General features: G+C 40.7%; 1 protein-coding gene across 2 annotated transcripts in view; it reads right to left on the reverse strand.

The window, feature by feature from the left end:
- LOC140729716 (uncharacterized) overlaps positions 1-27,955 on the reverse strand; it is a 92,711-nt gene that overhangs the window by 3,007 nt on the left and 61,749 nt on the right. Inside the window, exons 8-17 of one of the 2 annotated variants that reach the window (XM_073049827.1) lie at positions 27,124-27,213; positions 26,354-26,504; positions 23,863-23,998; positions 23,389-23,429; positions 22,391-22,482; positions 21,143-21,269; positions 20,242-20,579; positions 16,721-16,846; positions 14,589-15,246; positions 3,071-4,499 (exon numbers count right to left, since the gene is read on the reverse strand). In XM_073049827.1, coding sequence (XP_072905928.1) covers positions 3,071-4,499; positions 14,589-15,246; positions 16,721-16,846; positions 20,242-20,579; positions 21,143-21,269; positions 22,391-22,482; positions 23,389-23,429; positions 23,863-23,998; positions 26,354-26,504; positions 27,124-27,213 — 3,188 coding nt within the window. Of the gene's footprint in view, positions 1-3,070; positions 4,545-14,588; positions 15,247-16,720; positions 16,847-20,241; positions 20,580-21,142; positions 21,270-22,390; positions 22,483-23,388; positions 23,430-23,862; positions 23,999-26,353; positions 26,505-27,123; positions 27,214-27,955 lie in introns of both variants that reach the window. The other variant, XM_073049826.1, reaches the window with a different exon arrangement.

Consider the following 27,955-nt stretch of genomic DNA (forward strand, 5'->3'; position numbering starts at 1 on the left):
AGTCAGGTAGCATCTATGGAAATGAACAAACAGTTGGCATTTCAGACTGAGACCCCTCATCGGGGCTGAAAAGTTAAGGGAAAGAAACCAGAAAAAGAAGGTGGGGGAGGAGAAGAAGATCAAGCTGGCAGGTGATAAGTGAAGCCAGGTGAGGGGGAAGGTGGGTGATGAAATGTGAATCTGGGCAGGTATAGGTGGACAAGGTAAAGAGCTGAAGAAGGAGGAATTGATAAGAGTGGACCATATGAGAAAGGACTCCAGAGGGAGGAGATGGGCAGGTAAAGCGAAAGAGAAGGGGAGTCAGAATGGGGAATGATAAAGGGAATGGGGGGGTGGGGAAGGAAGACCTCTGACCTGGGGTAACCCAATTTCCGGTAATTTCTTCCTCCTCCCACCATTCCCTTTATCATTCCCCATTCTCCGCTAAACTTTTCCTATCTAAAAACCTGCCCAGTGTAAAGGGGAGATGGCCAGTATAAGAGGAGGAAGACAGGTGCTAGAAGGTGGTGGGTGGAACCAGACTGAGGTGTGGGATGATGGGCAGCTGGACCATGGAGGGTGGAGGGAGAGTTAGAGGCTTGAAGACCTTGTGGAGACAAATGGCTGCTGGTTTTGGAATCTGTTAAGTAAGGAAGTTGACAAAAAGAACCAAATAAAGCATAATACATAGGACCAGAATTAGGCCATTCAGCCCATTGAGCACTCTATCTTTCAATCATGGCTGACATTTTCCCTCTTTACCCCATTCTCCTGCCTTTGTCCTATAACCTTTGATCTGCTTACTAATCAAGAACCTATCAATTTCTGCTTTAAATAAACCCAATGACTAGCCCTCAACAGCCGTCTGTGGCAATGAATTCCACAGATTCACCACTCTCTGGCTAACGAAATTCCTCCTCTTCTCTGTTCTAAAGGGATGTCCTCATATTCTGAGGATGTGCCCCACTACTTCTAGACTCCCTTCACCAAAGGAAGCCTCTTCTCCACATCCACTCTATCCAGGCCTTTCAGTATCCTATAGGATTCAATCAGACAGCTTCTTCCCTCCACCCATCCTTCTAAACTCAAGCAACTACGGGCCCAGAGCCACCAAGCACTCCTCATACATTAATCCTTTTGTTTCCGGGATCATTCTCATAACAGGGCAGGAATATTGTTCTATTGAAAACTATTCAGGTGCTAAGGGGTACTCTTGTTTATTCATTATTTGACAAGTCCTGATTTGTTAAAACATCCTGCTGTCCCTTGAAGGATAAATATAATGGGGATTTTCTCATTCCTGGCATCCACTACAATGTGCTTTTGTTTATACATGGAAATAGATTTGGCTCCTTTCATATGTAAAGTTGCCCAAATTATAATAGAATTGTTTTCATTCACGCTTATTAATTGTGCAGTCCTAGTTGCCTTTTAACTAATGATTTGGAACAGTTCAGGGTTGGTCACATTGCTGAGAGTGTGGGATCTTAAGGCCAAACTGGGCAAGCAGAGATTTTAATTATTCATTTATTGGATTTAAATTGCCCCAACTTTTTGCTTTGTCTCTAGATAACTAGTTCAGGTCTCTGGATCTGTAATCTAGTAATGTCTGCCACAATAGAGGGATTTCCTGGTGGCCTCCCATTTTAATCCTACTTCCCATCCCCATTTCCAACATGCCGGTGCATGGCCTCTACTGCCACAAAGAGGCTACGCAGGTTGGAAAAGGTTTAGCGGGATGGGACCATCTCAGGAAAACCCCTTGGCGGAATGGGCAGGTTAAGATGAAGGACCTGTTACCCTGCTGTATAACTCCATAATACACTCAGTCCTGATAGAGGGCCTCAACCTTGAATATCAATTATCCCTCTGGCTCCACAGATGTTGCTTGACCAGTTGAGTTCCTCTAGCAGTTATTTATGCTATCAGAATATTAGTTTACACCACAAATTATCTACTAGGTTATTTAATTTCATCTGTAGAGGAAAACCAGGAGCCAGAGCCAGGTTGGTCAAGTGAAGTTGCATTCAAAGTCTTTGGACTCTGTTCCTTATGTGGCAGCTGTAAATCTCAAATCTGAGAGAGGATTTAGTTCAGGAAAGCCATTAAAAGATATGGGGTAAAAGGCAGGTCAATACAGTTTAGGCCACAATTCAGCCATGACTTCATGAGAACCATTCTGGGCTAAGTAGAGGGGTGTTAGTTAGGTAGTTTTTTTAACTGAGGGAAGGAACATGCAAGGATCATTAGACATTGGTGATTGATAGTGAATGATAAAAATTATTAGAAAAACCCCACAACTAATTTTGAACAATGTTCACAACACAGAGAGCATAGAAAAATGGTGTAAATGTCAAACATTGCTCAAGGCGATGAAAAGCTCTATAAAATTAAATTTTTGTTACTATATGTTACAACTCTATTAACCCAATAAAAGGAAACAAGTTATCATACTGTACAAGAGGGCATCATTCTGCTGACCACTACACAACCATGCCACCCTTGTGTTGCACCAATTCAGTGGCTAGATTTCTTACATTATATTCTCTTATGATATAGAGGACCATTCAATCTGAAATGACTCTTCAAGCAATCTCAACAATCCTAATCCCCCACTTACTTCCTTGGGTGGGCTTTAGCAGAACTTTCTGATGATAAAATAGAAGGTAAATGCCTCTTAAGGAAAGTTAGGTGACAAAAAGGAATAACTTGATTAAAACCTGGCAAATAGGGTTCTTTCAACACTATTAATACGGCACAACAAATTCTTTGTATAACATAAATGAACCAGCAAAGAAAAGCAGCTTTTCTTTTTCATGAAGAATCAGCATTAGTGCCATTCTGAATGGCCCTCAAGATCACAATGGTGAGTTATATTTGTAAAACACTGTTGTCACTTTTGCAAAGACACTCCTGAGATGCCTTTAAACATGGACTTCCAGAATCTTGACCCAACGACCAAGGAACAGATGATATTTCCAAGAAATATAATCAATCACTTGCCTCTACTTTCAAGAAACCACTCTATTAAAAGCATTCTATTTTAATCAGGATTATATCACATTTCAAAGATACTGCAAGTTAAACTCACTTTCTCATCATGTAGAGATCTCCACTTGCATTGAACTGTGGTCTCTGTACAATTACAGTTCCAGGGTAGGGACAGGGCTTTGTGTCGGACTGACTGAACATCTGCATTCCAACAGGACCATGGTTCATCACTGGAGGGGGTACCATGTGGCTGGAAGTTGAGGTTATTACTGAATGTACACGGAGAAGTTGTGGATTGTACGCCTGGCCATAAGGAAGCCTCTGTACATTATGTGATGGGGCATTAGCATAAAGTGCAGGATGTGGAACTTGATGCGAATAAATTCCACTAGTTATTTGACTATTATAAGCTGTAGAAGCCAAGTGAATAACTTGCTGCCTTTGAGATGCATTTTGGACGTGGAGATCTGAACACTCTTGCTGCCTACCCTGCTTGTTAGCTTTTGCACTATTGTCTTCCATTTTGGATGTCGGAACTCTCCTCTCATCAGCCTCAGTTTTTAGCTTCTTTACTGAAGCTTCTTGCAAAGGTTTGGTCTCATTTCTTTCAGGAATTAGCTGGTTGGAAAATCTATCAATTCTGTCTTTCCGATGGGCATGCGATTGCTTGCTGCCTTCTCGTAAGAAAATGAGTGGGGACTGGCTGTATAAAGGAGACTGCCCTGAAAGGTAACCTCTCTCAGGTATTACACTGGAGTGAACTGACTGCTGAGGGCGGTAGTTAAGACTACTTAGCTGGGTGGCAATTTGCTGAGGTGTGGGATGCTGGTAAAAGTGGGAGGGTTGACCTTGCATTGGGTGAACCAACATAAAAGGGGGAGCATGCTGGCCAAATGAATGGCCTGGTGGCAGGCTGTCAGGACTGCACCCCAGATAGTGCATGTAGGCTGGCACGGGTCCGAACTGGTGCCTGGTCTCAGGGTGGGTGAGAACAGCTGGGTTCCTTTGGTGCATGCCACCAACTGCTTCAGCGCTGCCATTAGACAAATCCATAAGCGCATTTGCATTATTTGGTAACTTCAGTTTGAGATTTTCCACTGACTTTGGGTCTTTTGTGCTGCGTTTTTCACTGACAGTAGAACACTTTTGCAGAGATGCAGCTTCACATTTGTCAGAAGGCAAACTGGGCCGTTCCATTTTCTGACTGATGAGATTATTTTTCAGCTCAGCTTCTGTCCTGACCAACTCTTTATGTGCATCAGAGTTGACGCGTCTTTTCTCCGAGTCTTCTGCCTTTGAAAGCACCAAATTCAACACCTCCCTTGATTTACCATCTGAGTCTTTCTCCCCAGATGCACTGTTACCACAGCTTTTCTGTTCCTTTTTAAATGCTACATTTCCACCAAGTCTCTCCAATTCACCGCTCTCCAGGAAAGAGTCCTGCCGGTGTAGATTAGATGCTGCCGAGGTATTTAGAGGAATGACTTCATTTGAAATGAGGTCCTTGTTCTTCAAGTGATGATGCTGATCTGCAGGAAACACAGTAGTGTAGGCAGTCTGTTTTAGCAGTGCACCTTAAGGGGTTGAAAGATAGTAAAGTGTAAGAACTGAAATGGTATAATTCAATCTTAATCTTAAGAAGCTAAATTTACTCCAATATATTATACATTTAAAATAAGATTCAAGTAGAGAAAGCTACATTTTGGAGTTCTATCATTGTTCAAACGTCAAAGCTTAAAAACAGAATGAAATTTATATTGATTTAAATAGAAACTGGTGTAGGTCAGCTTTCTGGGTACTTTAGGAAAGGGTTTAGAGAAGGGCCTGGAGAACACATGCACCAATTTAATGTTCATCCAATAAAGTTAGGCTCAGAGTTTAATTTTCAATGAATAATCTCTCTTTTAGAAAGAAATATTTCCCTGACCCTTTTTAAGATATACTAAATTTGTACTTCTCTATGAACACTTGTTCATATTTTACCATGTTTTCTCAAGAAAACAAGTACATTAATAGAATAGAATCAGAATCAGGTTTAATATAACAATCAATTTGTTAACTTAGCAGCAGTACAATGCAATTTTTAATATATATATATATATAAAATAGTTAAACATCATGCAAAAACACAAAAAAAAGTGAGGTAGTGTTCACGTATTCAATGTCCATTTAGAAATTGGATGGCAGTGGAGAAAAAGCTGTTTGTGAATTGTATGTCTTCAGGCTTCTTTCTGTACCTCCCTCTTGACGGCATGTCCAGGGTGATGGGGTCCTTATAATAGTGGATGCCGCCTTTCTGAGGCACCGCTCCTTGAAGATGTCTTGGATACTACAGAGGCTAGTACCCATGATGGAGCTAACTAGTTTTACAACTTTCTGTAGCTTCTTACAAACCAGTGCAGTAGCCTCCTCACACCAGATGGTGATGTAGCCTGGTCAGAATGTTCTCCATGGTACATCTGCAGAAGTTTTCAAATGTTTCAGGTGACAGATCAAATCTCCTCAAACTCCTCATGAGACATAGCCTTCTTTATAGCTGTATCTATATTATGGGACCAGGTTAGACTTGAAATTGCTCACTCACTCCATTTCTGGTCCTTCTAAGGATTGGTTCATGTTCCCTTGTCCTACCCTTTCTGAATAGGCAATTGCAATTGGAATCATTCTCTCTCTCTCTCTCCCATCCCCATTGACCTGGGGCTTACAGGGAAAACTAAATTTTAATCTTTAATGAACATATATCACAAAACAACAGATGTCCTTGCAGTGACCTGTGGTTAAAGACTTCCAGTCAAATAGCATTCTTCCTCCAATGTGCCTTTTTAAAAATATATTTTCTACAGCCAAGCCAAATGTAAATCCAATCTCCTAAATCTGCATGGATTCCATGTGACTTAGGTTACCCTACCATGAGGGATCTTGTTGGGAGCTTTACTAAGTACATATGTATAGTATTCACTATTCAAATCTCATTAATTTTTAACAACCTCAAAAAGACCATCAAATTGGTAAGAAATGCACATGTATAGTCATGTCATTCTAGAGAGAGAGCATCCCAACAAGCTGCATCCCTGTATGACATGGAAACTGCACACTGTGGCAAACAGGAAGGCTCTAAAGGCGTTGTCAAAACTGTCCATTGCATCACTGGCACCAGCCTACCCGCCCATCAAGGACATATATACAGAAAGATGCCAAAAAGGGCCAGTAACATCGTGAAAGATCCCACCCACCCTGCTCATGTACTGTTTGTCCTACGCCCATCTGGGAGGAGGCTATGTAAAATCCAGGTGAGAATGCACCAGACTCAACCTGAAATGTCAACTGTATTTTTTTTCCATGGGTGCTGCCTGGCCTGCAGAGTTCCTCCAGCAGTGTGTGTGTGTTGCTCAGATTTCCAGCATATGCAGATGTTTTCTCTTGTTTGGGACTCAACAGCAGTTACTTTCCCCAAAGAGTAAGGTTGATCAACACCTCTACTCACTAATCCACCCCTCAACAAGACGAACCACCACTACTTCATCTTTCTTGTCATTCACCTAATGCACAGACACTCCTGTGCCTAGCGTCACTTTATGGACATACAATCAATGTACATAAGCTATCTTATGTATTTCTATTTATTGTTTTATTATTATTATATTCTTTATCTTACTGTGTTTTTTATGCTGCATCGGATCTGGAGTAACAATTATATTTTCCTTTACACATGTGCACTAGAAATGACATTAAACAATCTTGAACGACCTGCCCTGCACAAAGCCATTTCTGTTTGTCCCTAATAACTTTGTTTTTTCAGATGTGAGTACATCCTGTCCCAAAAGACTTCTCCAGTAATTTCCCCACCGCTGATCCAAGGTTCACTGGCCAATGATTGGTTTGTCTCCACTGCCTTTCTTAAACATATGGCTGTTCTAAAACTTCCCTTTTTCTTTTTGACTGAATTTGCAAAAGCTCTTGTCATCCAAGGTTCCTGAACTTTGCCATTCTTGCCTTCCTTCCTCAAAGGGTCATGTTGGTCCTGAATTCTAGCCACTTGGCCTTTAACCAAATCCCACACGTTCAAATTTGAGCTTATTGTCATATGGACAAACTTGTCTTCATAAATGCAATGAAAATTTTATTTGCAGCAGAAACACTGGCAAAGCATAAATGTAACATAAATTGTGCACAATAGAAGTGGCTGTTCTTGATCATGTTGGGCTTTGGACATGACTTTAAATCTCATTCCTAATGGGAAGCTACAAGAAGATGGCATGGCTCGAATGGCAGGCAGGGTTCTTTGATGGATGCTGCCTTCTAAGACAATTAGATATGTGACTGGTGGAGTTCTCTAGGGATCGATGCTGGGTCTGTTTGTCATCTATATCAATGATTAGGGGTATAGATAGGGTACTTGCAAAAAAACTGTTTCAACTGAGTTTGGGAAAGACAACCACCAGAGGTCATGGGTTAAGAGTGAAGGGTGAAAAGTTTAAAGTTTAAAGGGAATGTGAAGGGAAACTTCTTCGCTCAGAGGACTGTGAGAATGTGAAATGAACTGCCAGCAGAAGTGGTGCATTCAAGCTCGACTTCAATGTTTAAGAGGTTTGCATATGTACATGGATGAGAGGGATATGGAGGGCTATGGTCCCGGTGCAGGTCGATGGGAGTAGGTAGTTTAAATAGTTTAGCATGGACTAGATGGGCCGAAGGGCATGTTACTGTGCTGTACTTTTCTAAGATTCTATAGCTTTAACTCCTCAACCAGCTGCTCCCAATCTACACTCACCAGCTCCTGCCTAATACTGTTCCTAGATTTAGCACAAGGTACAGTCTGCTCTTTATCCATAACTGGATAATTTAAATACTGAGGGTACAGATACATGTCAATTTCAAGTTATTTTAAAACATGTATAATAATGAAAATGTATAACTTTCACGTCTGATCTGTAATGACACTTTTTTCCTTAAAGGAAATACAAAAATGCATCGAGTGAAGAGACAAATACTTTTATGATGAATAAGAACCGATGGCTTCTGTTAGCATGCAACTCATTTTTCATTTACATTCTCACGAAGCAAGCGCCAGTAACCTAGTCAACCACTGAGGATACTGTGCAGAGCTGTTCTGCATCTTCTAGTGATGCCAAATTCAACGTCCTGGAAGTGTGGGCTGGGCTGGGCCAACCCTAACGTTACAAATTGAACCCAAAATGAAATTAGTAACCAGAGCATGAATTCAAGTGAGAAATTCCAGTGGTGCGCTTAGCCACTAACCTAATTCTTCTTTCATTTGGTTAGGACAAGTAATGGTACTAAAGAAACACTTTAACAAAGAAAATTCTAATCCTACTCAAATTTACAACGATACTCATCTGAGATTATCCCACTCGATAAACACCGAACCAATTGAGGCTCCTTTCTTGAGGATGGTCCAGCCCTTTGCCATTCCCATTTATCATCTCCTGGCTCCTCTTCATACCCCTCCCCCATCCACCCGACTTCACCTATTATTACCTTCTAGCTCGTCTTCCTCCCCCTCCCCCAACCTTATTCTGGCACCTTCTTTCCTTTGCAGTTCTGAAGATGGGTCTCGGCCCAAAATATCGACTGTTTATTCACTTCCATAGATGCTGCCTGACCTGCTGAGTTCCTCCAGCATTTTGTGTGAATTGCAGAAAGTTTAAAAGGAGCCTGAGTAAGATTCTTAAAGAGTTAAATGGTTTAGAAAACATAGAATCAGACTGAAACAACAGCAGCTTTTTGGAGAATCATCCAATTGTCCTATATCCCTGTTGCCTTGCAAATCTCTATCCTGCAACTCTGTATACAAATTAGTACTGAACCTGTTTCTACCAGGCTCTTACCCAGTCTAATTGGAACTGTCAATAAAGTAAAAGAAAATAAAGCCACATCCCTTCTGTCAATTATTTAAACCAATTTCCTTTACACCGGAGCAACATACACAAACACACAATGCTGGAGGGACTCAGCAGGTCAGGCAGCATCCATATGGAAATGAATGAACAGTTGAGAAACTTCATCAGAACTGGAAAGGGAGGGGGGAAGATGCCAGAAAAGGTAGTGGTGGGGAGGGGGGAAATGTGGAATTAGTACAAGCTAGAAGGTGAAGATGGGTGGGAGGGGGAGGGGGGATGAAGTAAGAAGCTGGCAATAGGTGGAAACGGTAAAGGTCTGGAAAAGAAGGAATCTGATAGGAGGGGAGAGTGGACCATGGGAAAAAGGGAAGGAGGGACACCAGAGGGAGGCGATAGGCAGGTGAGATGAGGTGAGAGACCAGAGTAGGAACAGAAGAGGGAAGGGAGAGGGAGGAAAATTACTAGAAGTTGGAGAAAATGATGTTCATGTTCGAGGCTAAATAGATGGAACAGAAGGTATTGTTCCTCCAATCTGAGAGTGGCCTCATTGTGGCAGAGGAGGATACCATGGACCAACATGTCAGAATGGGATTGGGTATTGAAATTGAAATTTGAGCAACACACAAAATACTGGAGGATTTTCTCATGTTTGTAATTGATAATGACCTGATAGTCCCGGGTGGGGTTTTTTTTTCCCCAAAGGGGTAAGTAAAAGGTGGTGTCTGTGAGTTGCCACCTAGCTTCAACAAAGTAGAGGTGAGTCAGAGAGACTACAACAACACCCACTTTGTCTGCAGGTTTGATTCATAGAGTGGAGGGCAGTGCATTCAGAGAGGGTAAGATATGAAGAGGGCAGAAGAATGCTGAAGTCAAGCCGGTTGATGTCTCTTCAGCAACTCAGTGAGGTGTGGGCAAAGGGGGACAAAGGTGTTGCTTTCGACGTCCAGCACCTGCAAAATCTCTTGTTTACTTAATCAAAGCAGCTCATTATTTTAAACACTTGCCATATTTCCACAATTTCTTTGGTCTTAGAGGAAAAACTGTTTCTCAGAACTGAAATTATTTATTGCAAACACTATTCCAGTAAATACTTTCTGCATCCTTGACTTCTTCCCCATAGCTGGTACTTCAAAGCTGAAATCTATTTTTCATGGGAGGAATACTACAGCCTAGTATTCCATTCAGATTAGAATATAAGTGCAAGGATGTACTGCCGAGGCCCTTCTGATTTTGAAGATTCGATCTTCTGATTTTGTCTTTTTCCCCTTTCCATTCCAGTCCCTATGAAGGGTCTTGGCCCTAACCATCGACTCTTTATTCTTCTCCATGTTGAATTTCTCCTGCATTTTATGTCTGTCATCCTGGAATTACAGCATCTGCAGAATCTTCTGTGTTTATATATCGCTGAGACTTGAAAAGGTACTGTACTACCTCAATGCACTAACAAATTCATCTGTGTGAACAATATGCAAGAGCTTTTTCACTGTACCTTGGTTCATGTGACAATAATAAACCAATTCCAATTTGGAATCTGTGAATAATTTCGGGCCCAGTACTGGTGATCTTAGAAATCTGAGTCCAGAGGAGGTTCACAAGAATGATCTTGGGAATAAAAGCTTTAACCTATGAGGAGTGTTTGATGTCTACAAGCACACTCAGTGGAGTTCAGGAAGATGAGGTGGGGCATGGTTCTCATAAAAACCTACTGAACACTGAAAAGCCTGGATAGAATGGACATGAGGATGATGCTTCCTATAGTGCGGAAGTCATAGTCTAGAGGGCACAGCTCAGATTAAAGGGATGTCTCTTTAGAGTGGAGACGAGCAGGAATTTCTTCAACCAAAGGATGCAAGCCTGTGGTTTATATTATTGGCTAGTTTGCCCTCATATTTCACCTTTTCCCTTCTTATAGCTTTTTTATTAGTTGCCTTTTGTTGGATCTTAAAAGCTTCCCAATCACTTTTGCTACCTTATATGCCCTTTCCTTGGCTTTTAAGAAATCCTTAACTTCCCTTGTCCGCCACGATTGCCTACCCTGCCATTTGAAAATATCTTCTTCTGTGGGACATATCTATCCTGTGCCTTGTGAACTATTCCCAGAAACTTCAGCCATCTCTGCTGTGCCGTCATCCCCGCCAGTTATGGGAGATAATATGGGAAAATTCTTTGATGAGAGCAGGGTAGACAAAACAGATTCAGTAGACGTGGTGTACTTTGATTTTCCGAAGGCCTTTGACAAGGTGCCACACATGAGGCTGTTTAGCAAAATAAGAGCCCATGGAATTACAGGGAAGTTACTAGCGTGGGTGGCACATTGGCTGGTTGGCAGAAAACAGCGAGTGGAAATACAGGAATCCTATTCTGAATGGCTGCCGGTTGCCAGTGGAGTTCCACAGGGGTCAGTGTTGGAACTGCTACTTTTTACGATGTATGTCAATGATATGGATTAGTGATGAATTAATGAATTTGTGGCTAAATTTGCCGATGATACAAAGATAGGTGGAGGAGTGGGTAGTGTTGAGGAAACAGAGCCTACAGAGAGACTTAGATAGTTTAGGGGAATGGGCAAAGTAGTGGCAAATGAAATACAATGTTGGAAAGTGTATGGTCATGCACTTTGGTGGAAGAAATAAACAGGCAGACTATTATTTAGACAGGGAGGGAATTCAAAATGCAGAGAAGCAAAGGGATTTGGAAGTCCTTGTGCAAGATACCCTAAAGGTTAACCTCCAGGCTGAGTCAGTGGTGAAGAAGGCAAACGCAATGTTGGCATTCATTTCTAGAGGTATAGAATATAAGAGCAGGGATGTGATGTTGAGGCTCTTTTAGGCACTCGTGAGACCACACTTGGAGTATTGTATACAGTTTTGGGCTTCTTATTTTCGAGAATGATTCCAGGAATGAAAGGGTTACCGTATGAGGAACGTCTGGCAGCTCTTGGGCTGTATTCCCTGGAGTTCAGGAGAATGAGGCAGGGATCTCATAGAAACATTCCAAATGTTAAAAGGCCTGAACAGATTAGATATGGCGAAGTTATTTCCCATGGTAGGGGATTCTAGGACAAGAGGGTACGACTTCAGTATTTAAGGACATCCTTTTTGAACTGAGATGTGGAGAAATTACTTTAGTTAGAGGGTGGTAAATCTGTGGAATTTGTTGCCATAAGTGGCTGTGGAGGCCAAGTCATTGTGTGTATTTAAGGCAGAGATAGATAGGTTCTTGATTAGCCAGGGCATCAAAAGGTATAGGGTGAAAGCAGGGGAGTAGGGGATGACTGGAAGAAATGGAAATGGATTTTTGTCCCGTGATTGAATGGCGGAGCAGACTCGATGGGCCAAAATGGCCTACTTCTGCTCCTCTATTTTACGGTCTAAAATGTGGGTGAAAAGATCACCCATGACAGAACGAAAGAGCAGACTCGATGGAGCAAGGATCCTAATTCTGCCCCTGTATCTCATGGTCTAATCCAGTTGGAAATTCTGGAGCAACTTGGCAAGAATGAGGCACAAACAGCTAGGGAGTCATACAGCGATGCAGCATGGAAAAACGAAACAGGCCCAAGATAACTGGTCTGATCCTATTTGCTTGCATCTGGCCCAAATTTCTCTGAACCTTTCCTAGCTTTGTAAATGTCCAAACACTAATTGCATTTGCCTCTAGCACATTCCATATACTCAGCCTATATAGAAAAAGTTGCCCTTCAGCACTTTAAATCTTTCCTTTCACTTTAAAACCGTCTTGTATTGGGCACCCCTACCCTTGGGAAAAGAAATTGGCTATTCATTTTATTCATGCCCCTCATGAGTCTACCAATGTGACTTGCTGTTCTGATTCAAAGGTGCAAGAGGGTAATACTCTGACCAGAGGGCTTGCGCTGGGTCTTTCTTTTTGTCCTGGAGCATAGGAAGCTAAGGGTTGACCTTACAGATGTCCTGCCAAAGGGTTTTGGCCTGAAACGTTGACTGTACTCTTTTCCTAGATGAGCATTTTGTGGGTGTTGCTCGGATTTCCAGCATCTGCAGATTTTTTCTTGTTGGTGATCGTATCACCTCCTGCTGCTGCCCCTCCTCCTTCCCTTTCTCCTATGGTCCACTTTCCTCTCCTATCAGATTCCTCCTTCATTAGCCCTTTATCTCTTCCACCCATCATTTTCCAGCTTCTCACTTGCTCCCCACCCACCTACTTTCCTCTTCACCTGGTTATACTTCTCAACCTTCCAGCTCATACTCATTCCCCTCACTCGACCTTCTTATTTCTGCTTCTTTCCCATTCCTTTCTTGTCCTGATGAAGGGTCTCGGCATGAAAAATCGACACTTTATTCCTTTCCATCGATGCTGTCTGAACTGCTGAGTTCACCCAGCATTGTGTGTCTGGACTGTGACTTTTATTCTGTCTGGGTAGCCCCAAACCTGATGGCACGAACATTGATCTCTCGAAGTTCTGGCAATGCCACCCTCCCCTTTCCCCATTCCCATTTCCCCCTCTCACCTCATTTTCTTATCTGTCCATCACCTCTCTCTGGTGCTCCTCCCCCTTCCCTACTGTCCATGGCCTTCTGTGCTCTCCCATCAGATTCCCCCTTCTCCAGCCCTGTATCTCTTTCACCATCAAATTCCCAACTCTTTACTCCACCCCTTTTCCTTTCACCTATCACCCAGTGTTCCCTCCTCCCCTTCCTCCCACCTTCTTACTCTGACTCTTCATCTTTTTTCTCGAGTCCCAACAAAGTGTCTTGGCCCGAAATCTTGACTGTACTCTTTTCCATAGATGCTGCCTGGCCTGCTGAGTTCCTCCAGCATTTTGTGTATGTTGCTTGGATCTCCAGCATCTGCAGATTTTCTCTTGTTTGTGTCTTGCAGAGTTTGGCAAGTCTGAACAAGGGAGCTAGAAGCTGTATTTTCCTCACTCAGTTCCACTCAAGTAGTTCAACGCTACCGTTTTCCCAATAAAAATTGCCGACAGGCTTGCAGTGAGACATGGATAGTAATGGGGATCCCAGTTCTGAGGTAATGCCAGGTATTGCACAAGACATGTTTATTACAGAAGTTTCTCAACTCACCTTGGAAACACTATAGACTCCACTCTGCCAACTTAAAGATCAAATAGGTGTGAAGACACTCAGGGAGCTAAACAGAAGCTTAAGAGGACATGACAGAACCTTAAGCTTTAGAGGGGGTATAAGACACCTACCAGTAAGAGGTTTGTGGTTGAGTGAGCTAGGGCTTTTCTCTTTGGAGAGAATGAGGATAAGAGGTGACTTGATAGATGATAAAAGGTAGAGATAGCCTGAGACTTTTCCCCAGGGCAAAAATGGCTAATGCTAGAGGGCATAATTGTAAAGTGATTGGAGGAAAGTGTGGGGAGGGGAGCAGTGTCAGAGGCAAGTTTTATTTTGCACACAGAGTGCAAAATGCGTGAAACACATTCTGAGGGGTAGTGATAGACAGATAACCTCTGAGGGGTCTGTGGACACAGGCTAAGAACCACTGCATTAGGGGCATTTAAGAAACTCTAGGTATACACATAGATGATAGAAAAATGGAGGGCTATGTAAGAGAGAAGGGTTAGATTGATCTTTGAGCAGAATGGCACAACATAGTGGTCTGTATGGTGCTGTAATGTACTATGTTCTAATGCTTCATACCAAATAACTTCATTATATTTTGTCAGTTGAAACACAGAACTAGAAATATTTAATGATCAATCATATTTCATGATACAGCCAATTCTTGCAACATTCTATTAAAACTAGTTACCTTTAAGAGGTGGTCTTTGAGAAGTTTGGTCAGGAGGACTGCAGGTAGGAGTGTTAAAAACAGAAGTCTGCATCTGAGATTTAACTGGCAGAGATTCACTGAGTTTTACAGAAATTCCATAAGTACTGGGTGGAATTTCTTTTTGGACAGGACTGCCAGATCCGAGTATTGAATTGTTCAATGTCGATGGATGGCCCTGCATATCAAGTCCTGTGTGTTCCACTGACATTCCCTGAGATGATACAGGAATAGATTTTGCTGTTGGTAGTTTGTGTTCAAAGTGTTGACTGGAACTGTACAAATATCCAGACCTTACTGGTTCTTTAATCTGATTTAAATCCACTGTTCCGTGGCAATCTTTACTTGATTCGGTTGATGGTTCAGCTGCTCCTCCACTGCTGTGCCCTGATGGGATAGTAGTGGTTGAATGGGAACCAGGAATTTCTGCCTCAGTCTGCGGAAGCCCCTGACTCAGAGGCCTATTTGGTCTACACATGGAGGAATGTGTTGGTGCTTGAGGTTCGGTACAGCTGGTAGGCACCTCTGTGTGAGGTGGCACCGTTCCAAAACCATTAGACGTAAGGCTATGTGTCTGTAAACTTGCCGAACTGGAACACGCCGTATCAGAGATCCCTGCTCCATTCATCAACATCAGTTGCTAAAAGGAAAAACAACAGGAAAACTTCTGAAGTAAGAAACAAGCACAATCAAATTTCTAAAAAAATATTGTTGCACTAGAACATCTCTTTTTGGCAGATTTAAATAGTTTAGCGCAGTTTAAAAATGGGGCGCCATGGTAGCGTAGTGGTTAGTGCAACGCTATTACAGCTCGGAGTGTCGGAATTAGGAGTTCAATTCCGGAGTCTTACATAAAAAATATGTACACCCTTCAATGAGTACGCGACTTTCCTCCGGGTGCTCTGGTTTCCTCCGACAGTTCAAAGACGTACTGGGTTAATTAATGATTGTAAAATTGTCCTGTGATTAGGCTAGGGGTAAATAGGTGGGTTACTGCACAGTGCAGCTCATTAGGCCGGAAGGTCCTGTTCTGCACTGTATCTCTAAATATAAAATTAAAATCAACATATTTATACCAAAACAAAAACAAGGATTCCAGATGGAACCCGGCCCTGGGTGCTGTCTGTGCAGAGTTCGCACATTGTCTCAGTGAACATGTGCACTTCCTTCTGTGCTCTGGATTCCTTCACATTCTAGAGACACACTGCTAGGTTCATTGACATCTGTAAATTACCCAACTGCAGGCCAATAGCAAAAGAAATTAAATAGGAGTTGATGGGCCAACGTGGAGGGAGAACAGGCTGAAGATGAGAATATGTTGAAAGGGATAATTGGTCCCTGAGAGCATGGACCAAATGACCACCTACCAATTTTGGAAAACTCACACTCACTGAAATGTTGACTTTCAGGAATGGAATACACTTCAGATTTAATTTGGTTTTAAGGGGGAGAAATAAAACTTTCATTACTTTGCCTCAATAGTGGGTCTGACTATAAACATCAAAAGAGCATCTCCAAATGTGACTGTATGAATCTTTCCATTCACCACAACATTTCCAAGAAATACTGTCAGCTCATCTTTAGCACTGCAAATACAAGAAACGTTTGCATTTTCCAGAAGACTATGGCACATAGGAGGGGGAATTAGGCCATTCAGCCCATTGAGTCTGCTCCATCTTGGCTGATTTATTTTCCCTCTCAACCCCATTCTCTTGCCTTCTCCCTGTAACCTTTGATGCCCTTATTAATCAAGAACTCAACAACATACTCCTGCAAGTAAAAAGAGAGAGAAAAAGAAGAATCCCCAGTTGATTCAGTGGACAGAATGCCAAGCCATCATTTATGCATCCTGCAATATATTAGTACGCTACATGCCAGTGACTTAATTTTAACTAGTCATTTAAACTTGTCAGCATTGCAATGGTGCCATTTGATTTTTCCAGATCACACTAGCTTGAAAAAATGAACTGCAATTTGTTTAAATGAAAAACAATATTCCATAGAATAAGTTACAGATTTGTTTGGTCTTTGTAAAACATCTAGATGATTTTAATAATAATAATAATAATAATAATAATAATAATAATAATAATAATAATAATAATTCAGAATACCTGCATCCGGTATTGCTGCTGAAACCTTTTTCGTATTGGTTCCATAACAATCCGCCCTGATACACCAGGAGTTTGAGACTGGGGAACAACTTCAGAACTTGTGAGTGAACCACTGACTGGATGTTGCTATAGGTGAGACAAGAGTGTGGTTCAGCATTTACAGGTAGAATCAAAACCACAACTGATGATTGAAAACTTTCCCCCTCCTTCATGGTCTTATTCTGGTTCTAGCCAAACTCAAAAGTTCAAACTACATTTATTATCAAAGCAGGTATACAATGTACAACCATGAGACCAATCTCCTTACAGGCAGCTGTAAAACAAAGAAACTCAATAGAATCCATAAAAAACCATCAAACACCCAATGTACAGAAAAGAAACTGGGAGCAATAGAAGGTAAGCAAATAACATTTAAAACTAAAGTTCACCAAAGTGAGTCACATCCATGAAGACAGTCATATCTAATGGAATACCATTTTATTCATCAGGTTGACAATACACAACATAACGGATTCAGTTTTACGATGGCCTTCATTTTGAACTATGTAACATGATTATCATATTAACCTATGCAGGTAATCTTGGAATGTCTAATGTGCCATTTCCAAAATTCCTAGGCTTTTTTGTTAAATAACAAAATGATTTAAACTACATGGTTGACTATCCACAAATCTTAGTTTGGAATCTGGTCCTAGCAATGCTAGTTCACAATACTTCTGAGCTGATTCAAGAACACCTTGCCTTAAAGAGTGACAAGCACTGGGTTCCACTTTCAATCAAAGGCAGCATTTATGCTGTAAGCTGTTTGAGAGAGACCCAGTGGAGAGGAAGGCTGATGAAGATGCAGAGGAAGTGAAATGAAACAGTGAAGACCCACTCCTGCACAGGAACCCACCCACTCAGCTCCATAAAATGTAGACTAAATGCTCCTGGACAATTCAGATTACAAAGCTACCAATTACTTGAATGTCACTAAACAACAGGACAATACAAAGAAAGAAAACAAGTGGAAAGTTAGGCTCCAATTCAACTCCCGACAACAGCTAACACTGAAGTCAAAAAGCCCCTTCGGCCCACAATGTCCAGCTGACCATCATCCATACTAATCTTATTTACCAATAATTAGTTTGTAGTCTTCCGCATCTTATTAGATTTTTAAAAATGTTGTGACATTATCTTCTCAGGTGATAAGATGGTTACTAAGAATCACTCCATCCTCTTCAATTGTGCATTTTTAATCAGGTCGCTGAGAAAAACAAACCAAGCTAAGCCCATCTAAATCACTCCTCATAGCTGAAGCATCTCATCCCAAGCAATATCCTGCAAATCTCCTCTGTACCATCTCCAGCTTATTCATTTGCTTCCCATAGCATGGTACCAGAACTACCCAGAAATGGATTGATCAAATTCTATATGATGCTGTATATGACCTCCAAGCCCCAGTATTCTATGCCCTGGTGAATGGAGACCCACATCTAGTATGCCTCCTTCATGTTTATTTACCCGTGCTGCACTATTTAGGGGTTTATGAATGGCAAACTGAAGTCTCTCCTGTTGCACAATACTCTATGGAGCCTCACTATTCATGGTGTCCTTCACATCCTTATTACAGCATAAGACACAGGAGCAGATTAGGCTATTCGGTCCATCAAATTTGCACTACATTCAATCATTACTGATTTATTTTGACCCTCAACCCCATTTTCCTGCCTTCTCCCCATAACTCTTACTATCAAGCTTCGGTTTAAATATACTCAATAACAGTCGTATGTGGCATGAATTCCACAGATTTACCACCTGCAGGCTCAGAAATTCATCCTCATCTCTGTTTTAAAGGGAGATCCTTCTATTCTGAGGCTGTGTCCTCTGGTCCCGTATTCTCCTCTATGTCCATTCTATCTGGGCCTTTCAAAATTCAGTTGGTTTCAATGAGACCCCACCTCCCATCCCCCAATTCTTCGAACATCCATCAAACACTCTTCATATGTTAACCCTTTCATTCCTGGGATAAATTGCATAATCCTCCTCCGAACCATCTCCAATGCCAACACATCCTTTCTTAGATATGGGGCCCAAAATGCTCCACTTTTAGATCTTGCAAAATGGGAGAAACTGGGATTAAGTTCCACATGCCATTACCCCTGGTAAATGACCAGCAGATCAATATCACTGTGTAATTTAAGAATATCCTCCCTGCTATCAACACCATTATTTTCTGTACATATACCCTTTGGTAATTACCACATCGAATGTCAGGAGTACAGGTATTGTATTCTAACAAACTGAATGCTGATTTGATGTAAGCCCCTCATTAAGCATATCAGAATAAATTGTAATGATCCAGACAAACTAGTTTAAAATTTAGTGGAATTGGATTCCATAAATTTTAAAAATTCATCTAGGCAATCTGGTTTGGGGAAAATCTGACAGCCCACCTGCGTAGAATGGTAACCTCTTTTGCAGGAATCAATACATTCTGCAATTTCCTGCACAGAGTTGAACTTCCATAGCTGGAGGACCAGCTGACATATGCCCATATCGAGGCCTCTATTGGTTGGGGTCGACCATGGATATTGTGTCCTAGCTATCTACGTGATACGCAAACCATGGCAATACAATATGGAGAACAAGATAGGCAGCAGCGTCCCTTTGTCCACACAGCTGATGAATCCAAAGGAATGGCAGAGAAAGATACAACTTGGCACTAGTGGCATCACAGATGTTGCCAGTCTGTAATGAACTCTATGTACCACTGCCAAAGTGACTCTAGCTCCAGATTTTTCCTTGGGGTTTATTCCCAGGCCTTCCTCATGAGAGGGTATAGCCACAAGGCAGTGAAGGTTTGAGATCAGAGTCTTCCTTCTTCTAGATGAGCTGCCAACCTCAGCTGACGAGCCCTATCTGCCGAAAGTGACTTGTTTTAAGGTACCAGTAACCCACCTTTGCTCCTTCTCCTGTCAGTAGAAACAATTCCACCAGGCTCAGTAGCTCAGCCACATGTGAAGGCCAGGAGCTAGACTCGGTTGTCAAAGGCTATTTGGGAGGTACACCACTGGAAGCATTAAATAGGTACTGGGAGCTTATCCCCATTATTACCCCTGGCTATAACAACCTTAAGGAACCAAAAAAAGTAGCACTCTAGCCGGAAGGAAGAAAAGGCAAGCAAAAAAGGATTAATCAAAGTTTTATAATGTTGTACATGACCTCTATGCTCTTATATTCTAACCTGAATGAGAACCCACATCCTTCCATATTTTAGAGATGGGAATAATACTAAAGGACCATAACTATTCTTTGATATCAGACTCATGAAATTACTAAGTAAATGCCAAATTCCCCGCCGTACCAAAATTTAATTGGTTTGTGATGCTACGGCAGAGGGCATTAGGACATGATCGTCCACTGCATAAATGGAATCACTTACCTCACTGAACAGGACAGCTAAGTGAGAAATTGGGTAAGATAATGGCAGTAAAATATGATACTAATCTACAAAAGTTATTATTAGAAAATGCTCTCACCTTCACCTCTGTGGTTTGCTTTTGAACTGTAACGTGCATCGGTTGTTGAGAACTTCCCTCCTCCTTGGGTTCAGCAATTACTTGCGGAATGTCACTGGCTGGACTACTGTTTAGAAAACCATTGACCTTTGGCGCTCCAAACCCATCATCAGCTGCTTTGGTCAGAGGCTTGGTTTCGTCCTTCACTAAATGGTTTGGTTTACTTTTCTGTTTGTCTTTCTTTCCACATGTAATCTTAGCTGAGAACTCATCTTCACTGTCCATTTCGTCCTTGGGAAAGTACTTAATCATTGCTTTGTTGAAGCACTTTTCCACAGCTCGGGCCATCACGGTATATTCTATAGACAAGCCAGTATGAAATCAAAAACTGAAATAATTTTGATAAACTTATTTGTAAGTACACCAGAAATAACATTTTTTCACTTGGACAAGAGAATATAATTTTGTATATAAAGATATGAAGACTGCAGAATGATTTAGTCTACTGTAGAAACACATGCAATAATGCAAAAGATTTGTTTGTTGTCCAAAGCAATTTTACGACAAGTAAATAACCAAATTATTTTGTTCCCAAAACCCATTTCAACCATGAAATATTCCCAGGTTCCATTTCATAAAATATAGCAAAAATGACTGTGTTGCAATCTAACAAAGGAAGATAGAAAGATTTCTTTCATCTTCCTTTCATTAAAGCAAAGGTATATCTTTCAGGCAAAAACACACAGCCTCAAACTAATTTTCCAATATTTAATGTGAATGAAAGCAGCGTAGATTTGAAACTTTCTCAGAGGCACTTAGTTAAGTAGAACAGAAAATAACCAGGATCAGACAAATTTCAATCAATAAATAGTGTTTAAGACTAAGGATTATTAACAACTTTAAATCATGTATAAAAACTAACCATTTCCTTTTCCATTGTATTGCTCACAGTTCTCAAACATGAGCCTAAAGTCAGATACAAAGGCCCACTTATTATTGTACTTTTTTTCGCTTAGCTTTTTCTCAATCGTTGACAGATCCATCGGTTCCTATGAACAGCAGAATGAATACAGGTGATCAGTGTTACTGCAAATGGACTTTGCTGCATTTATGAAAAGCATAATACATTTAGTAGGTAAAAGTTAATTGACTATTGGGGTCCAATCCCTTGCAAGGAAGCAGCAGGAATAGGTCAGATAGTTATATGCCAGCATACCATAATTGATAGTGGACATGGGGACTGATATGTGGAAAAAGGTCTTGGGGACTGGATTAATCTGCACAATTTGTTGAGATCAGAGACCATCACCATGATTTTAAAGGGATATCGCATTTGACCATAAGCAGAAAGTGGGTAGTCTGGGCCTGCACTCCAATAGTTGATTAACTTTTCTTTGGAGCAGGGAAGTGTACAAAAGTTATGAAAAACATTGTATGGGTGTAAAGTGAATGACTTTTCCCTTTAACAGTGTACCTGTAACTGGCAGAGTACCGTAGGGGCACCACAGTGGCATAGCAGTTAGTATGACGGTATTACAGCTCGGGTTCCTGATTTCACAGTTCAATTCCGGCTCCAAATGTAAGGAGTTTGTTCTGGTTTGTATGTCATTGTAAACTGTCCTTTGATTAGGCTAATGTTAAATAGATAGGTTGCTGGGCAGTGTATCTCTAAATAAACAAATAAGTAAACAGAGAATTTGGTTTAAACAGTAGGAGATTCAGAGCAGATTTAAAAGATTTATTTTCCACCAAGAGGGCAACTGAAATCTGGAACAAATTGCCCAAGAACTCTCGTTCGATTATCTACTTAGATGAGCATGTGAAACACCATGGCATACAGGTCTTTAGGCTGAGTGCAGTTTCACAATTTTGGATTTTAAGTTTTAGTAAATTGTTGACAGGGTTTGGAATTTTTCTTTTGATTTGACATGATGCACAATATTTTGCAGATTAACTCAAAAAATTCCTACTTCGATATATTTTAGATTTCAAAACTGAGACAGTAAACTGTGAAAATAGTTGTGAGGCTGAAAATTTTTTCAAGGCACTCTATGCTTCTAGTGAAATGGTAGACAAGGCTTGATGGTCACTCGATAAAATTCAGCTCCAAAGTTTCTAGAAGAAAACCAATTTTACTATTATTAACAGAATATCCTCTAGTCTGTTATACCTCAATGATTTTGTGGTAATCTGGAGCATAGGATTCATCCACCGGTTCACTAAATGGCCAGGAATCCTTGTGAACTTTTACAGCATCCAGTACTGCAAACAACAAAGTGTTCAGTGAGGTTGAAGCAAACACATGTATTGAAAAACCGAGAGCAGTACTATAGCTAAGTAAAATACAACTACTCTATCTATGTAAGCAGGAACATTACACTGAATCCCAAGCTATACCATACTGATGAAGGGTCCCAGTCCAAAACATCAACTGTTTACTTTTTCCAAAGATGCTGCCTGGCCTGTTGAGTTCCTCCAGCATTTTGTGTGTGTTGCTTTGGATGTCCAGCATCTGCAGATTTTATCATTTTTGTGTTCCACCCATCTGTGCTTATATCCCCATAAGTCATCTCCTACCCTACGTAATCAAACCTCGTCTGAACATGTTTCTATTTACCTTTATGCATCTATCAACCTAGTTCTTAGATATGCCAATGCTGCTCCATATTCAAGTCACTCTCTGGGTAAACTGGAATTGTCTTACATTGATGACTCAATCCTTTTGCTCTGATCGAGTCACCAAAATTTTTTTTTTTAAATCCCTGGAGAGCAGAATGGATCCGCTTGAAGACCAGAAAATGGCTTTAATTCAGGGGTTCACAGCTTGGGGACCACGGACCCCCAGTTAATGGCAAGGCTTCACGGCATAAAAAAAGGCTGGGAATCCCTGCTTTAATTCCTTGTTAGACTTTTAATGACTCCTCCAATAATCTCTTGTACCCACTCTGGCGTTATTTGATTTTTCTAAAAGATCACTTCTCTAAACAAAGGTCAAATGCAAAAATCATTCCAAACTATGATACACAAGTCCAATCAGAAGGCAAGACAATATGCAAAGACATTAAATGTTCAGATTTGCCAGAAGGCATTGTCACTGAAGTTTCAGCAAGTTACAATTACAGCATTGTCAATTCTTATAGATTAAACAACAAAAGAAATGTCACTGACCTTTATACATTGAAACATATTGTTCATCATCTGTATAATGCCTGGAGGAGAAAAAAAGATTGCAACTGTCAAACAGGTAAAAATGAAAATCAAAATATGCATCAGTCATGGACTAACAGGATGCCACATCTCTCCTACTCTTTGCTAAATTCAATTCTGACATCCTTCCCTATACTTTTCTGCAATCACTTTAAAATTAAACCCCTTTGTATTAGCCATTTCAACCATGGGAAAAACACTCTGGCTGTCCACTCAATCTATGCCTCTTATCTTCTTGTACGTCTCCATCAAGTTCTTTCTGGTTTACTTAGGTTTGTATCACAACAATGAATTTACCCATGTAACCAGCCATAAGGTTCCCCAAGGAGACAAAAGATCTTGAGTAGATGGACAAAATGGGAAGTGTATGAAGATTCAAAATGTCAGAACATGGAATATGGCCAACAACAGAGTTCAGAGCCAAAGACTGCTTACACTTCAAGTCTCTTCTTCTCGGGTTCTTCTGATTTGACTGGGGAATGAGATGATGCATTGTGCTTTCTCTTGAGGACACTCTTGGCATTGGACATCATCGACTTCTCTTCTCGCATCTGTCGGCGCTTTGCTCGTTCTATTTTGGGGAGGAGATAGATGAAGTCAACATCAGGACAAAACTTCCCTCTACAATTATAAAACATGTTGCACTTACATTACATGTCAAGGTATATTTATTTGCTTTGTGGTGGTCTCTCTCTGCCAATACTATCATGTTTCCAGTCTACAAAGGCAACAAGGTGGTCAAAAAGGTTTGTCCTTGACAGGATTTAAAATAAAATACCCTGACTAGGACAGAGTAAGACTTCAATTTTCAAAATGTATAGTGTCATGCAGTATTTGATTCCGAAAGATACAGGATCTCACAGCACATTCTTGTACATTAATCAGCTTATAATGTGATTTTGTTTTTTCCCCTCCCAGATTCAAAGCATTCCTTTTTCAAAAATGAAACATAATTATGAGTCATCCAGGATATATTACAGGAAGTTTCAGTAGGCAGACATGGACTAGATGGGCCGAAGGGCCTGTTTCGGTGCTGGAGTGTTCTGTGTTTATTTTGAGTGGTTACTTTCCACACACCCTTCCAGAGCAACATATTGTTTTGAATATGATACACAAAAACACAGACGAGAAAAATAAGGACCAAAAGATTTAGGCAACCAGACTATTTTGGAGAATGACAATCCAAAGATTTTCTTTTATACCCATTTCTAAATTAGTTATCTGTATATCTTATGCAACTTGCTTTTTGGTTATTGGAATGTTTCCTAATTATATGGCAAAAGTAATAACACCTTAACTTAGGCGTTGGATTCCACCATATCATCAAAACATTAAAGTAAAAAAAGAACTTTATTTTCTCATAAATTGAAAACCACTACCCATTCTTATAACACAGCAGCATCAAAGATTCATTAATTGCCATCCTTTGTGTACAGAAAAGCCAATCGGCTAGAACTACTGCAATCAGCTTGCACGTCTGCAGCTTAGATGGCGAGGGTCTTGAGTCATAATTCAGTCAGATCAGGCAATGACGACAGGGTTCCTTGCCTGACGTCAATGTCAGACAAGATTTTATGATAGTTTTATGCTCACTTTTGCTATCAGATTTAGATTTCTAAAATGGAATTCAAACTTTGCAATGAATAGTTAAAGAAGATATCTGCATGTTTCTTTTTAGATTAATTTTATTTGTTACATGTACATCGAAACAAGCGTTATTTGAATCAAAACAAACATACCCACAACTCATCAATCCTCACTGTACATCTTTGGAACGTGGGAAGAAAGCAGAGCGCTTGAGGAAACTCATGCAGTCACAGGTAAAACATACAAACTCCTTACAGCCAGCAGTGGGAATCGAACCCCAACCTTATAAACTGGCACTGTAAAGTGATGGCACTATTCACTACTCAACTATACAGCACCACCCCCCCAACATTTCAAAGCTAACTCTGTTTCTATCAGAGTACAATTAAATTAACCAAGCAGTTAAGGTAAATAGAACCATCACTTGTGATTAAACATCTTATAGTTCTGTGGTTTACACATATTTAAGTCTCCTTTACTCTTTCAGATTTTCAGCCATCTGTCTCAGACTCTCTTGATGCAGTTTAGAATGGAATCCAAAACCAGAAATGAAGTGCCTTGTAACTGAAAGTGCAAAGATTGATGACAATGAAATTTAGGACAGATATTGGTATTTTTTTCTTTCAAGAGCCTGAAAATTTGGTAGATTGCCATTACTGTTAACATTGTTTAATTATCCTATTTATTTAGAGATACTGTGTGGAACAAACTCCCTTGGCCCACTGAGCTGCTCTGGCCAGCTACCCACCTATTTAACCCTAGTTTAATCACTGGACAATTTACATGACCAATTAAACTACTAACTAGCATGTCTTTGGACGATGGAAGGAATCTGGAGTACCCAGAGGAAAGCCATGCACTTCAGGGGAAGGACATACAAAATTCTTACAGATGGCGTCAGAACTGAACTCTGAACTCCAATGCCCCCAGTTATAATAGCATCATGTTAACCGCTACGCTACTATCGTGATGGAACAAAGATTAAGCCATTGCTTAAGGAAGTTTTATTATTTTCTGCAGTGCAGAAAAATCAGGCCGGGGTGCATGACAAGATCAACCATAAATTACTCAAATATTCAGCAGGGAAATAGAAGGAGCAAAAGCTCCCCAAAGAATAGTTCACTGACACCAAACTCTTATATGAACAAATTAAAGTGACCTGGCATGAATTCTGTCTTAACATGGAAGGTATTTTAAACAAAACTATATAATGCTCCAATACACTCCAAATTTTGCACATGGAAGTACAACACATCTTTTTCAGAAATGGAGAAATATTTCAAACATTTTTCTGTCAAAAAAAGTATTGTGTTGAAGACATTAAGGAACACAGACTTACCTTCACGTGCAAGAATTCTTCCTTCTTCCTCAATTTGCTTAATTTCCTGTGGTGTAAACAGCCGCTGGGCTGCATAGTAGTACCCATCTTTCAATCTGTTATCCCCCAGTCTACCATACACAGCCTGCCTTTCCTTCAGTAGGGAGGAAACCTGCAAAAATCACAAATTCTTGGGTCAAAATATGCATAATACATGGCAGATTCATCTAAATTTATATTAGGCACATAATGTTACATTTTTAATGTGATTCGCATTACCTATGTTTCTGGGAAGAGGCGGCATACTTGCACACTGATTTGCCTACTAAATGCCACAATCTTCAAAGCTTGGAATACTCTGGGAACTCAATGTCAGTATCAGTATATCATGCCTGGTATTTGCACAAGTCGAGTGTTAATTGACAGGGTGGTACATCATGATGACTTAGAACATAGAACAGTACAGCTCAATACAAGCCCTTTGGCCCATGATGTTGTGCCGACCTCTTAACCTATACAAAGATCAATCTAACATTCCCTCCTACGTAGCCCTATATTTTTCTGATAGGGCTGGATACTATGGAGGAAGATGCAGTAATTGATGGGTCACGGGCGTATAGTTGGGATGGTGGGGATCTGATCATTCCAGGCTATCCTCACAGTCAGAGCTGTGGCTCCCATCTATCTTTTTACCTCATCCACACAGTGTTGCTCTGAAAGTACAATGAAGGCGACTTGCCCATCTTCTCCAGCATGCACTTGGGAAAGAGATGGTGGGAATGATCACTTACCAATTCCTCCTGCTGGGTACGTTTCACAAGGAGACGATCTGAAGCCCTACGAGGAAGCATTTCAGCAAATTTCTTCTGCAGTTGTTTCTCCTGCGGACAGAAGAAAAGTTAATTATGCCACATGGTTATTTTTTTACACTGAGATACAGTCACTCACTCAGTGGTGAATGGGAAACCGGGAATATTAATTACATCTTTGTCGACTGAAAGTGTTACGATTTCATGCTGGCCACCAACATCTGCTTACACTTTAAATGAAGACAGCCAATGTGGCTTAGTCTTTGGAATGAGTCTCTGCCACAAACTATAATGTGCTTTTATTCAGATAGCATCTAAGCCTGTATTGGAGAAACCCTGTTAATTTGAGTTATTCAGCTATAAATACCATGAAATCCACAATTTAAAGGATCAACTGTTTGGATTGAAAATAAGAAATAAACTACATCCTCATTCTGCTGCTCTATTATTTCCCATTTTCTCTGACCAAAGACTGCATTTTGAACTTGACTTCCGAGGACCAGCACAATGGATAATTCCAAGTGGAGAAAGATAGAGCCTTTCTTCCCATTAGCCAAGCCAAGTCCTTTCAAAAAGGAAATAAAAGCCTGATCTTAAAAGCCAAATATATTAACTTCTGAAAGCCAAGCAATTAAATCGATCAATTTAGAGATGAAACATGTCCCCTACATTCCTAAGAGACTCACCAACATGCGTCAATCAAGAAGAAAATTCTAAAAGGGGAAAACAGTCCGTAAGCCTTTCTATTTCATAATTTTTTTTTAGGAAACCACTATTCAGCACACAATGTTGGTTATAGGTAGACCCCTCAAGT

The sequence above is a fragment of the Hemitrygon akajei genome, chromosome 6 (assembly GCF_048418815.1).
Source record: "Hemitrygon akajei chromosome 6, sHemAka1.3, whole genome shotgun sequence".
Classification (NCBI taxonomy): domain Eukaryota; kingdom Metazoa; phylum Chordata; class Chondrichthyes; order Myliobatiformes; family Dasyatidae; genus Hemitrygon; species Hemitrygon akajei.